The following is a 14,848-nucleotide window of genomic DNA, read 5'->3' on the forward strand; positions in this document are numbered from 1 at the left end:
ATCATTCACCACAATTGGGGAGAGGAAGGATACTTCTAACAACTTGCATAAACCTCCGACATACGCTCTCATCCTTGAAAACAATAAATTTGATGGATAAAAAAATCGCCACTGAGAAAATTTTGGGGTTCCAATTTATACATTGCATTGATTCACCACTTGCAGCATGATAAAGAAAACTTAAGAGGTCCGCCAAAATAAAAGGGTATCCCAGGATAATGGCACCAAAATGCCCTTCCTCACGGATTTGGAATTTGTTGGTCTAAACCCTTTCAGAAAGTCCTAAAAACATGGTTTTGGGCAATTTTTACCTTTCGACCCAAACCACCCCCCCCCCCTCCAGCCCCCAAAAACCCATTTTTCGGGGAATTTTGGGGAATTTTCATGTTTTATATCATATCTCCCGCGTTTGCTGACGAAACTGCACAAAAATTGCACGGAACATGCATCAGACCAATCAGATTCTTGGGCAAAAAAATGTATGAAACCATACTTAGACCCCTGAAAAAATTCGTAATAATCGTAATTTTTCAATGTTTTTCAGATTTTATATGTTAAAAAAAAATGAGAACACATAAATTCCCCCCCCCCCCCTTAAAATGTACGTAATAAGCCCAGTTGTTATAAAAAAAAATTCAAGCCTTCACGCATGACGCGTCCCACCAAGAAAATGATTTTTCTGGCGTCAAATTGGTCAAAATGCCTATTTCGGCAATGGTTTACACGCACGCCATCAAGATTCTCGGACAAAATTACTAATTTTTGGTTCAAATATTGCAAGAAGAAATAGTAGCCCTAGTATCGTTAGAAAAGGTTTCAAGTCGATCGAGTCCTTGCGTCCTACGCAAAGTACCGGTTTTTGGCGCCAAAATGGTCAAAATTGCCATTTCAGTAGAGGTTACTGGCATCCATCAAAATTTTCTAGCAAAACCACTAATTTTTTCCCCAAGCATTCGAAAACCATGCGCTTGTTTTGTTAGAAAAGGTGTGAGGTCGATTGAGTCTCTGTGTCTCGTTTAAAAAACCCGTTTTTTTGGCGCCAAAACGGTCAAAACAGCCACCTATTTCAGTTGATGTTACCTGCAGCCATTACAATTTTAGAGCCAAATGACTTATTTTTTCTCCTGAGCATTTGAAAATCATGCTCCAATCTTGTTAGGAAAATTTTCAGATCGATTGTGTCCCTGGTCTTACGTTTGGATGGAGCATTTTTTTGGAAATATTGTCCGATCGAGTTCAGACGTGTGACAATTGATGGTCCTTTTAAATACAAAACGAAATGTTTATTTTGAGTTTTTCCGAAAAATTCGATCTTTCGTAAGTCAATTGGACCCCAAAGGCGTAAGTAAAAAATGTGATTTTTGAAAGGTTAGAAAAAGCATTCCTGCTTGGAATTGACGAGTTACGGACTTTGGGCCAAAATTTCGTCCGTTTTGGCGTATCTTTAACGCTCTAGGTAGAAACAGCCTATTTACGGTGCGCGAAAGCTTAGAAGGTGCGTGACGGCATGGCGCAGCGTGGTGTCGCTAAAAGCCGCCGTGGGTGCTTTCAGCGGCCACCCGCGAACCAATATTACGCGAATTTTCGATGGAATGCATCTTAACTGTTTTTTTCATTATCAAATCTCAGCAGCACAATAAAGTATATCAGGTATAAACTTAATCTCAACGTGAATCCAAATAATGCTAAAATGAACAATGATTTTTACAGCTTTCCACTAGAATTAAAATCAGTGGCGAAGTGAGAATGATCGATTATGGATATTTCTCCATATGAAGCCATGGTGTAAAGCACACCCAAAGCAGCCAAAGCTTTTACTTTGTGTGCTTGACAATTCATCGTAATATCTACCATTTAAACCCATGTAAAAAGATCGATAAACAAGGTGTGCGCCAGGAACACGTGCATTATTGGTTTACACCATAGCTTCATATGGGGAACTATCCATAATCGATCATTCTCGCATCGCCATTGATTTTAATTCTAGCAGAAAGCTTTAAAAATCATCGTTCATTTTAGCATTTTTTAACCTTTTCTAATAAGACAAGAGCATGGTTTTCGAATGCTTGGGGAAAAAATTAGTGATTTTACTAGAAAATTTTGATGGTTGCCAGTAACCTCTACCGAAATAGCTATTTTGACCATTTTGGCGCCAAAAACCGGTACTTTGCGTAGGACACAAGGACTCGATCGACTTGAAACCTTTTCTAAGGATACTAGAGCTACTATTTCTTCTTGAAATATTGGAACCAAAAATTAGTAATTTTGTCCGAGAATCTTGATAGCGTGCTAGTAAACCATTGCCGAAATAGGCATTTTGACCAATTTGACGCCAGAAAAATCATTTTCTTGGTGGGACGCGTCATGCGTGAAGGCTTGAATTTTTTTTTGTAACAACTGGGCTTATTACGTACATTTTAAGGGGGGGGGGGGGGGGATTTATGTGTTCTCATTTTTTTTTAACCACTAAAATCTGAAATACATTGAAAAATTACGATTATTACAAATTTTTTCAGGGGTCTAAGTAAGGTTTCATACATTTTTTTGCCCAAGAATCAGATTGGTCTGATGCATGTTCCGTGCAGTTTCGTCGGCAAACGCGGGAGAAATGAAATAAAATGCGAAAATTCCCCGTGCAATGTGGAACGACACACCACATGTCTTTCTGTTGCTCGTATGTGAAAACAATAAGAAAGTTGAAACTATATCTTCAGAATTAAAGAATCGAATTTTTTTTCATGTTATCTGTAGTTATCAAGGAATGATTCCACTGAGGTAGTTTTATTTTAATAGACAATTAATTAGTTTTATTTTAACAAACTCATATGGAAAGTAAGAGGAAATAGCGATTTCATCACTGTAATTTATCTCTTTTATCATTTTCTGCCTGCCGCCCTGATATGTTTGAAATTCCTTAGTCTTTGGACTTTTTAAAAGTGGGCTTATCCAGGATTTTGCCTCTAATAATATGCAATAAATCGCAGCATAATAATACTCCCCTGGTACTTCCAGAATATCTATACTATAAGCTCTCAAGCCTCCTAATTTTGCGAAACTGGTAACGCTTAGTTCCAGCGTTCTACCGGGCCGATTTTTATGATTTTTGCGGCTATCGACGGGCAATTGTCTCTAGATAAGCCAACTCTTTTCAGATTTTCAAAATATGGCCTAGGTTTTTTTATATTAAGTGGTAAAGTTGCGAATTCTCCCATTTAAACAATGTAAATTTATATTTTTTGTCATAGTTCGTTTGAGCGTTCTACCGGGCCGATTTCTAAGTTTTTTGCGGTAATCGACGGGTAATTGGCCCTAGATGAGCCCGCTCTATTCAGATTTTGGAAATAGGACCCAGGTTTTTTTACAATCACGTTATAAAAGTGAGTGAATTTTCAGAATGCTCCGAGACTGCTACCGCTATGCGCGGGAGGATGCGCAGTGGTCGAGGAGGTTGCGCCGCAGTAGCTGTGTAGCCTGCGCATCAGCTCTACACTTATCTACACAAGATTCGCCCCGTCTGCCTCAGGTAGAGCGGTGGCCGAGTCGTCAAAGACGTCGGAAGCGTCCTCTTTAAACATGGTGTGGGTTCGATCCCCGTCTCCCGAAACTCTTAATTATTACCTGATTATCAATGTTCGTTGTTCTACTGCAATATTTCATCAAGTAGTCATTCCAAAACGCGTCCTTTAGACTTCAAAAAAATAATTTTGTTTCTTTATTCATCAAAACCAAAAATTATTTCATTCTAAAAGTAAAGTATACCTTATATCGTAATTTTTTAGGGGAAAAAATAAAACTAACACCGATAGGAGGGTAAAAATAGGGCCGCGAAGCGGCCCATTGATGGCGCGGAGCGCCTTTAGGGGGTTGGGCCGCGTAGCGGCCAGGGGGCGTAGCCCCCTAGTTAATCATAAAACTTAAGTAACTATAACTATAATTATAACTTGTTGGATGAGGAGCCTCAGGGAATGCAATAAGCCAAACAAGTATACCAAGAATTGGCTTTTCATTGCCGAACAAGTCATTTGGCATGTCTTTCAACAGGCAACTGATAGATTGATCAACGGTTGAATGTTATAGTCCGGAAAGTACAAGCTCTCACAATTTTGGAGATACTAGTGGGCAGTTTCTCTTTGTTTCTGGAAGTACCTATCCTTAAGATAATTTAGCACCAATTGCATCTCAAGTTTGGCATGCATGCAATCAATGCCAAAAATGGCATTTCAAAATTTGAAACATGGCCACTCAGTCTTTAAGAAATGATAATGGTGGGGCCTTCAAATTCTTTGATAGTAATTTTATTTGATTTCAATTATTAGTGGTCAGTTATTAGCTCTTCATTTTTTTTCTTGCAGATGCCTACGCCAACAGGACGTGGTCGTGGTAGGGGCAGAGGGAGTCGAGGCGGAGCTACACCTCGTCCAAGGAAGAGTAGGAGTAAGAAGGCAGCGGAAGTTGAGCCCACAATGGTCTCATTCTCTCCTGTAATTGGTGATGGATTGAGTCCCTACCCTCCATCAATGCCAGGAGTGCCACAGCATCCAGTTCCTGTTCCTGTTATTGAGCCAATATCGCAGCAACTTCCCATGTTACCTGCACCGCACATAGGGCTCCCACCATCACAAGCGTCTCCTCCGTCCATTCCAGCTCACCCCCCTGAAGAAATGTCTCATCAACCATACAGACGCACACCTCCTCAATCAGAACCTCTCTCTGATCCACCTCCACCTTTATTAACGCAAGAAGTTCAAAGGCCTCATGTCACTTCTCGAAAATGTCTTGACTCTCATTTATCTCCTGTTAGCACACAATCACCAGTTCCTTCCATGCAAGCATCTCCTTCACCTCCACCTCCGACTCTGATGCCACCGTCCCCAGGCTATCAAATTAGACCGCATGAAAATGTTGTATCTGTTGACATGAATACTGAGACAAGCAGGTCGCTCCCTGTATCGGAGCCAGAAATTTCCCCAGTATCATCTGAAGAGCCTCGACAGTTAGAGAAGGAAGCCCAGATGATAGCAGAGCCAGCTTTGATTGTGACCACTGAAGTAACTTCAGAATCGGAACAAACCGGAGGAGTAGAGTTGGAAGTTGAATCTGCTAAATACGAGTCAGAGCTCAGTTTGCTTAATAGATCCGAACCAGTGGGAGACTTCGAGTTAGTGTCTGAGCAGACAGAATCAAGGTCCAAGGTAGATAGTAATGGTTCAGCGGATGATGGGGCAACAGTGAAGGACAAACAGAATGAGGAAACTGAAAGGATTCACCAAGAGCCAGATGCTACAGCTTCACTAACTGATCAAGTATCCGAAGAACTAGACACAGTAATCGGAGACAATCCTATAGAGGGAGATGAGGAAAAGGATTCTGATGCTACCTCTCCAGTGGAGCAACAACCGCCAGTCTTGTCACCAAAGCTATGTGAGCCGCCTGGTACTAGTGTGTTCAACTTCACCGAAGATGAGGAGCCACCACCACCCCTCCATATGGGACCAGATGGAACACCTAGAAAACCAAGGTAACCTTTATCTGGTAGTTTCATCCCTTCCAATTTGTCCTGTCTTGTGAGTCAAACATTATCCCTTGGATGCAGTATGGACCTGTTGCAAAATCATGAGTTATGACTGATAAATCTTTGTGTGTGCATTTGCCCTGAAGCCTCTCTTGTCCTTCGTGTTTATCTGAATCAACGTATGTAAAAACACCCGTTGTCCAATTCAAGGCTTCATAATTGCGGTGAGTTTCTTTTGTCCCATGACACTTATGCATAGGATCGATCTCTTTTGTAAACGTTTAATTACACTGAAGGGATTATTTATAAAATTGTTCTACTTCCCTAACGTCTTAAACCATGTTGTGTCGTTAAGTTACAACGAAATTGTCCACTCAAATTCTGAAACTCTGTCTTGGACATCGGACGTTTTTGCATACGTCAATTCATTGAAAGAGTTGTCAGTCACACTATGCCACTAATGGTAGCCACATTAACAAGGGGAGTCTACGAAGTGACATCCTGGGATTGGGTTCATTTTGCTTGTACATGAAAAAGAGACAAATCTAAGGTTGGCGTATTTTTTTTTAGCTGCCAACTCCCAACCGTCCTCGAGATTTAACGAGAAGTTACGATTTTTGCACGTTTCCGCGCGGAGTTCTGGTGAGTCAACTGAGCGTCGGCAAGCCGCACGAAGCGCCTTCCCTATGAGCTTTGGTCGCGATGTCTATCTACCGACTTGACCGGCCACCCCTATCAACTGTTCCGTGGCCGAACGGTGGAGTTTTCACCTAGTGAACCGAAGATCACGGGTTCGAGTCCAGATCATTGCCGTTGTTTTTAAGATACGCTGCAGGGCGTTTTTACAAGTTTTATTTATTTTTATCACACACCACAGGGTCCGCGGCCCATCCCCCGGGGCGAAAAGGTCCGCTTCGTGGCAAGCGAAATCATTGAAACCGACCGTTGACGGTTACTGAGCAAATAATTCTAATTGATTGACGAAACGATGTTTCAAATAAAAATTTCCCACCACTCAATATTCTTAATGACTTTCTCCGTACTCTGAATTTGCAACCGCCAAAGGTCGATTTCTATGATTTCACTTGCCACGAAACGGGCCTTTTCGCCCCGGGGGTTGGGCCACGTAGCGGCCAGGGGGCGGACCCCCTGGTGTGTGATAAAAATAAATAAAACTTGTAAAAATGCCCTGCGGCGCATCTTAAAAACAATGGCAATGAACTGGACTCAAACCTGTGATCTTCCGTTCACTAGGCGAAAACTCTACCGCTTGGCCATGGAACAGTTGATAAGGGATGCCGTTCAAGTCGGCGGATGACGTCAAAAACCAAACTTTTCAAAGGGTGATGTCTCGATTAATGTTAAACGTAGAAAGTTGCGGTTTGGACAGATCTTAATTTTTTCAACTAACCTACAAGAATCAAGCATCAAAACTTAATTCCGTGACCAGCGCAACTGACCCATTCCTGCTTCATGACATATTGCTCGAAAGTGCTTGAAAATTTTTGGCGCAAAGTTCAGGTCCATATTATCAGTTTCGAATTGATGACCGATTAAAGTCTAAGAAAGTCCAAACAAATTTTTTGGCAACCTTTAAAGGAATTTGTCTTAAGCATGGAATCAAGGTGTTATTTTAAAACACCAATGTTACTTCCTGACTACCTTCTTCAGTCTTTCATTTAAAATTGATGACATTATTTTATATGCCGTGCCTAAGACTGTAATACCTCTGTAATTTTTGCATTCTAATTTGTCTCCTTTTTTGAATATTGGACAAATTGTTCTGATATTCCATTTTGATGGCATTATTTCAGATTTCCATATTGCTTTTATTAATTCGTGTATCTCTTTGATTAACATTTGGGTCATTCCACGTCAACTGTGCCAGGCTCGGAACCCGACCCCCTCCGATTTGGCTGAAAATTGGTATACGGGGTCTTTACATCATTATAAGAAACTAATTTGAAGGGTTTTCCCATCCGACGCCCCTTTCGCGAGATATCGACCCCCAAAGATGGGGTGAATTTTAGCGATATTCAAAAAAGCCCGTTTTAGCGATTCTCATTTTCTCGACTTCCCTCTCTTTGACTCTCCATAGCGAGACTCTGTTTCGATCCATCATACTTTGAAAGAGTGTTTCTAGACCAATTTTTCATGTAGATTCTAAATATGCCATTGAAATTAAGCTAAAAATGATTTAAATGACCGTAATTTAGAATTTTTTAAAATTTACGATTCTTTCGCCATTCAATGTTCAAACTCAATTATCTAAAAAACAGTCACTCCGATTTTCGATTTTTTTTTTATACTTCAAGCTTAGGATATATACTTTTGGTTGATATACTTTTGGGCGCTTCTGGGTACCAGATGCGCCCTTTCCAACCGTTCGACTCCCCCGATGTAACATGTACTATACTACATGCCCTTTTGCCTTATGGGTAATGACGCCATTCTGGTACACCCGGGAAAATTGGATTTTTTTCTGCATCTGGTATTCGTAAAAGTTTTCGTGAAATGTTTTGCTTTTAAGCATAACAATCTCGCACGGACGTATTACCTGGTTAAAGTATTTTAGGGCCTCCTTATGCTTTAAATACTTATATCCGAGGCAGTACTTTCAGATCGATTTGAAAATATTACGAACAGTCACGTGATCTCTTCATTTTAGTGACGTATTACTGTGCTACTTTGTGATTGGTTCATTTTCTTGGCGCAGCATCGACACGTCAGCTGTTTGCGGCATTGAGCGGAAGGTTTAAGGTTATGTCATGGACCAAGAGAATGAATAAGGACCCCCAACTCCAGTTAGCGGAGACATTAGCGCTGCCTATATTTTCATCCATGGCCGATGTCACCGCCGGCCGGCCGGTCCCTCTCTTCCCCGCGACCCGCGCTTCCCCTCCTCACTGCTGAACTCCTCTTCACGCGGCCCCGCTCCCCCGCGACCTGCGCGCCCTACCTCGCGGCGTCGCGACGCCGCTGTCCGCTAGATCGCGTTGACGCACCAGCTTTAGAGGTTCCGCCGCTCTTTCCCGTCGTCTGATTTACAGTGCATCCTTTATGTTTCCATTCACCACCAACTGCAGTTCATCACGAAATGCTTAGGGAAAGTACCAGATCTTCGCGGTCGATCTGCAGTTTTGAAGGGTTTTTGCGGTTAAAGAATCCTACTTTATAATCCATCCTCGTCAGACTTCGGGTACATAAGTTGGTAGTAATAAGCTTTGTCAAAGAAGCGCCCTCCAATGCTTGGGCGTTGGAACTGCTTGTTTTCAAATTTTATCGGACGGTTAAGGGCCTAAAAAAATTCAAATAGGCCAAAAAAGGTCAAAAATTGGTAAAATAAGACGATTTTTTACATTTTAATCCAAATATTTCGGTAATGAACACTTCAATTAACGATGTTTTCCCCCAGTTTACCCTCTAAGATGTATAAAATCAGACTATCGACACTTTTCATACATTTACCGATCGATTAACGGCCTGATGGAAACTGGAAACCGACCGAAAATCCTCGAAATTGACGCCGAAAGACGATTTTTCACACCGTAACCGATGCTTTCCATAGATTGTAACTGCAATTTCCAATTTTCTCTCTCTATTTCAACCTTAAGGTATATACTTTCGAGTAATAAACACTTACTAACGTGCATCGATGGGGAACGGATCTAAACGGAAATGAAAATCGGCCGGAAATGCTCAAAAATGACGGAAAAAGGCGATTTATTGCATAGTCAGGGAAGCATGTGTTCGGAAATTACGTCCCGTTTGCACGTTTTTGATGCAAGTTTACTCCTTCATTTTGGTCCCTAGAATGAGAAAATCTTTGGTGGACTATCCGATTTTGATGCCAAGGCCCCAAAAACAAGATGGCGGCCAAAATGGAGGCTGAAATTGAAATGTTGGTGAAACGGCACAAAACGTCAAGAAAGATGTCGATCCTCATGTTTTTTGAATCGTAGATTCCAAAAAAATTGTCATACAGACCCCTCGACCCACGGAAATGACCAAACTCCAAGATGGCGGCCGATTTTGGCTCTTTAGTGGCTAAAACGTCAAATGAGGAGCGAAGAGAGGAGTAAACACTCCAGATAACAGTTTTCGAGGTCACCGATTCCAAAAAAATAGGAGAAAAAAACATCTCATGCCAAATGGTACTGATTTGGACCATGCAAAGGCCGAACTCGGCAGTCATTCTGAGTGTTCAGGAACACTCTAATCAAAATCATTTTCCGAGTCAGTTCCTATAACTAGCATTATTCGTTTTTTTTAGGACCGGTACCCCTGCAGAATGTGGGTAAATTTATTCTCAACTGCGCAATAAAACTATTCCGATGTGTTTTGAGCCACTGAATCTGAAAATTGCGTTTATAATTCCCGACCGCCCCTCAGTCTTCCAGAAAACTGACCAGGATAATGACAATTTTTCCGGGCGGAATCGACTTTTCCAGAAAATCGGCCTGTTGCAAACTTTTGCTGGATCAAAAATAAGAGTTGGTAGGTACTATAGAAATGTCTCAAAAATCACGATGAGCGGATCGGCAAAGTCTAAAATGTACTCCTAACTTCACAATTTGCATAAGGAATTTGCGTTTTTTTGAGCTTCCCGCCTCAAAAACGATACCACGGCACAGGTGAACGTTTCTGTAGAGGAGTCATATTCCATCCAACCCCTGCTTACAAGGATACTACGCTATTCAACATAGCTGACGCCAATCCACCAAAACGTTTGAGATGGGACGATGATTCTAACCGCTAAATAACAATCGGCGTGTTCACATTCAAATTTTTCTCGCGTTGACAGATATCCCTCGTGATTGACCTCATGCTCTCCTCAACTTGCGCGCGGAGGCGTCTGCCATGTTGAGGAGGGATTGAACGGAACGACTCCTCAAACGAAATGTTCACCTGTGCCGTGGTATCGTTTTTAAGGCGGGCAGCTTAAAAAAACGGAAATTTCTTACGCTAATTGTGAAGTGAGGAGTATATTTCAGACTTTGCGGAAGCGCTTATCATGATTTTTGTGACATAGTATCTACAAGGAAAAACTCTTAATTTTGCTCTAGCAAAAGTTTCAAACAGGCCCATTGCAGGGTGATGAGAAGGAACGGAGGAAACCGGATTCAGCGCCTCATGATACGAGGGAATCACCTTATCTCGTCCGGAAGATTATTATATAGTAATTATTTGGCTGTGCTGACTTCTAAACTCGACTTTCGATACTCCGCTACCAACTTGCGTTCATGTACTAGGCGTCATCCTGATCTTGTGCAATCACCACTTGGTCATCAGCAAATCCGAGAAACTGACAAAGGGAGGTGATCAGCAAAGCACTGAGTTGGAGGATGGGCAGCAGATCAAAGGCTACGCGCACTATAGGTACTTGGGGGGGGGGGGGGGTGCGGTTGACTCAGGATAGAGGAACGGATCAAGGGATCAAGGAAAGAGACATAAAAGCAAAGCAGGCCACAGCGATGTTCAAATCAGTACCATTTGGCATGAGATGTTTTTTTCTCCTATTTTTTTGGAATCGGTGACCTCGAAAACTGTTATCTGGAGTGTTTACTCCTCTCTTCGCTCCTCATTTGACGTTTTAGCCACTAAAGAGCCAAAATCGGCCGCCATCTTGGAGTTTGGTCATTTCCGTGGGTCGAGGGGTCTGTATGACAATTTTTTTGGAATCTACGATTCAAAAAACATGAGGATCGACATCTTTCTTGACGTTTTGTGCCGTTTCACCAACATTTCAATTTCAGCCTCCATTTTGGCCGCCATCTTGTTTTTGGGGCCTTGGCATCAAAATCGGATAGTCCACCAAAGATTTTCTCATTCTAGGGACCAAAATGAAGGAGTAAACTTGCATCAAAAACGTGCAAACGGGACGTAATTTCCGAACACATGCTTCCCTGACTATGCAATAAATCGCCTTTTTCCGTCATTTTTGAGCATTTCCGGCCGATTTTCATTTCCGTTTAGATCCGTTCCCCATCGATGCACGTTAGTAAGTGTTTATTACTCGAAAGTATATACCTTAAGGTTGAAATAGAGAGAGAAAATTGGAAATTGCAGTTACAATCTATGGAAAGCATCGGTTACGGTGTGAAAAATCGTCTTTCGGCGTCAATTTCGAGGATTTTCGGTCGGTTTCCAGTTTCCATCAGGCCGTTAATCGATCGGTAAATGTATGAAAAGTGTCGATAGTCTGATTTTATACATCTTAGAGGGTAAACTGGGGGAAAACATCGTTAATTGAAGTGTTCATTACCGAAATATTTGGATTAAAATGTAAAAAATCGTCTTATTTTACCAATTTTTGACCTTTTTTGGCCTATTTGAATTTTTTTAGGCCCTTAACCGTCCGATAAAATTTGAAAAAAGTATATCAACCAAAAGTATATATCCTAAGCTTGAAGTATAAAAAAAAAATCGAAAATCGGAGTGACTGTTTTTTAGATAATTGAGTTTGAACATTGAATGGCGAAAGAATCGTAAATTTTAAAAAATTCTAAATTACGGTCATTTAAATCATTTTTAGCTTAATTTCAATGGCATATTTAGAATCTACATGAAAAATTGGTCTAGAAACACTCTTTCAAAGTATGATGGATCGAAACAGAGTCTCGCTATGGAGAGTCAAAGAGAGGGAAGTCGAGAAAATGAGAATCGCTAAAACGGGCTTTTTTGAATATCGCTAAAATTCACCCCATCTTTGGGGGTCGATATCTCGCGAAAGGGGCGTCGGATGGGAAAACCCTTCAAATTAGTTTCTTATAATGATGTAAAGACCCCGCGACTTTGTTGTACATCAAAAATTCAAGTTGGAGGTTGTAGTGGGGTACCCCCTGATGGGTTTTTGGGCAATTTCGAAATAGGTTGTCGGAGCTCCTCGAAAAATAATCGCATTTTTGTGGTTTTTTAGGGGTAAAATAGCAAAATTGGCCTCGGGGCGACAAATTAAACCCCCTCTCCCTCATCCTTGCTTTGACCGATCTGAATTTTTAGTATGTTTTTACCTGGTATAAGATGGGACTTTTCTGAAATTTTCATGCCCATACAATTTTTTTTGCTCCCGCGGCAGCGTTGCCAAGTTGCGGACTCCAAAATATCGAATTTAATGATAAAATGAAGGTTTCGGAGTGTGATTTCCATTCAAAATCAAAAATTCAAATTGTAAGTTGTAGTAGGGTACTGCCTGATGGGGTTTTGGCCAATTTCGAAGTAGAGTGTTTGAGATTTTTGAAAAATAATCGAATTTTTGCGGTTTTTTAAGGGTAAAATAGCACACTGAGCACGGGGCGGCAAGTTAAACCTTTTCTCTCTCATCCTTGCCGTGACCGATCTGAACTTTTAGTATGTATTAACCTGGTATAAGATGTGACTTTTCTGAAATTTTCATGCCCATACAAAATTTTTTGCCCCCCGCGGCAGCGTTGCCAAGTTGTGGACTCAAAAATATCGAATTTGATGATAAAATGAAGGTTTCGAGGTGTGATTTCCTCCAAAATTTCACGAAAAATGTGCAATCTGAGAGTTTTCGATAAGAAAAGGCATATTTGAACAATTTAGAGTTGCAGTGTTGCCAGCTTTCGATTTAAAATTCGTCAAAATGACCCAAATCGCGTTGCAACCTCAAGCGCTGGATTTTTATTTCGTTCAGAATTGGTTATTACGGTTCTTCTGTACTCTATGCATTTAGGTACCATGAAAATTATGCCATTACTTACTTGATGGGTGCAGCTAACTCAAAAAGAGAGGCCGGATAAAGCGATGAGTCGGGGGAAAACGAGCGGTTCGGGTTGACAGAAAGTTCTTAAATCTACTCCATCACCAGAAAGTAGAATTTGAGAACTTTCTCCCACCCCCCAAACCTTATCCCTGTTGCAGACAATCCTTTGAACATCTTATCTGAAATTTTGCCCCCGAATTTTTCCCTAATTAAACTAGATGACGAAATTAAAAATGCTTTGTAAATTTTTGGTTGTATAAGACATGTTTGACATTCCGAAAAATAAAATATTTCTGGACTAAATAAGGAAACATACCATTCATGGCAAACTCTGTTGCATGAGATTCCAGATGATCAAGAGGCCTCTTGAATTTAGATGGACTCCATCAGGTTTGTTCCGATCATAAAAAGTCATAATTTCGTCATCTAGTTTATTTTTTTTTTTTTCAACATTACTCAAATTTATTGTGATCTTTTGTAATTTTTTTATTCTTTAAATTGTCGAAGGTATTTTCTTTACAGTAAGTAGTCTTCTGGATTCGAACTATCCAATCCGCTGTATGAGAGGAGGTCGAATTCAGGGACTTCATAGCGTTATTTGAATCGTTGTTATCCACCCATTTTATTTGTGTTTTTATTTTTCATGTTTTTGGGAAAAATTCGGGGGCAAAATTTCAGATAAGATGTTCAAAGGATTGACTGCAACAGGGATAAGGTTTGGGGGGTGGGAGAAAGTTCTCAAATTCTACTTTCTGGTGATGGAGTAGATTTAAGAACTTTCTGTCAACCCGAACCGCTCGTTTTCCCCCGACTCATCGCTTTATCCGGCCTCTCTTTTTGAGTTAGCTGCACCCATCAAGTAAGTAATGGCATAATTTTCATGGTACCTAAATGCATAGAGTACAGAAGAACCGTAATAACCAATTCTGAACGAAATAAAAATCCAGCGCTTGAGGTTGCAACGCGATTTGGGTCATTTTGACGAATTTTAAATCGAAAGCTGGCAACACTGCAACTCTAAATTGTTCAAATATGCCTTTTCTTATCGAAAACTCTCAGATTGCACATTTTTCGTGAAATTTTGGAGGAAATCACACCTCGAAACCTTCATTTTATCATCAAATTCGATATTTTTGAGTCCGCAACTTGGCAACGCTGCCGCGGGGGGCAAAAAATTTTGTATGGGCATGAAAATTTCAGAAAAGTCACATCTTATACCAGGTTAATACATACTAAAAGTTCAGATCGGTCACGGCAAGGATGAGAGAGAAAAGGTTTAACTTGCCGCCCCGTGCTCAGTGTGCTATTTTACCCTTAAAAAACCGCAAAAATTCGATTATTTTTCAAAAATCTCAAACACTCTACTTCGAAATTGGCCAAAACCCCATCAGGCAGTACCCTACTACAACTTACAATTTGAATTTTTGATTTTGAATGGAAATCACACTCCGAAACCTTCATTTTATCATTAAATTCGATATTTTGGAGTCCGCAACTTGGCAACGCTGCCGCGGGAGCAAAAAAATTGTATGGGCATGAAAATTTCAGAAAAGTCCCATCTTATACCAGGTAAAAACATACTAAAAATTCAGATCGGTCAAAGCAAGGAT

The 14,848-nt window shown here is 40.8% G+C and overlaps 1 protein-coding gene across 5 annotated transcripts in view; it reads left to right on the top strand.

The window, feature by feature from the left end:
- The window catches only part of kis (chromodomain helicase DNA binding protein kismet), a 252,200-nt gene that overhangs the window by 60,004 nt on the left and 177,348 nt on the right, over positions 1-14,848 (top strand). For all 5 annotated transcript variants that reach the window (XM_072301409.1, XM_072301419.1, XM_072301422.1 and 2 more), the window contains exon 4: positions 4,353-5,518. In XM_072301409.1, the coding sequence (XP_072157510.1) occupies positions 4,353-5,518 (1,166 nt within the window). The remainder of the gene's footprint in view (positions 1-4,352; positions 5,519-14,848) is intronic.

This window comes from Bemisia tabaci, chromosome 1 (assembly GCF_918797505.1).
Source record: "Bemisia tabaci chromosome 1, PGI_BMITA_v3".
In the NCBI taxonomy this organism is placed as follows: Eukaryota; Metazoa; Arthropoda; class Insecta; order Hemiptera; family Aleyrodidae; genus Bemisia; species Bemisia tabaci.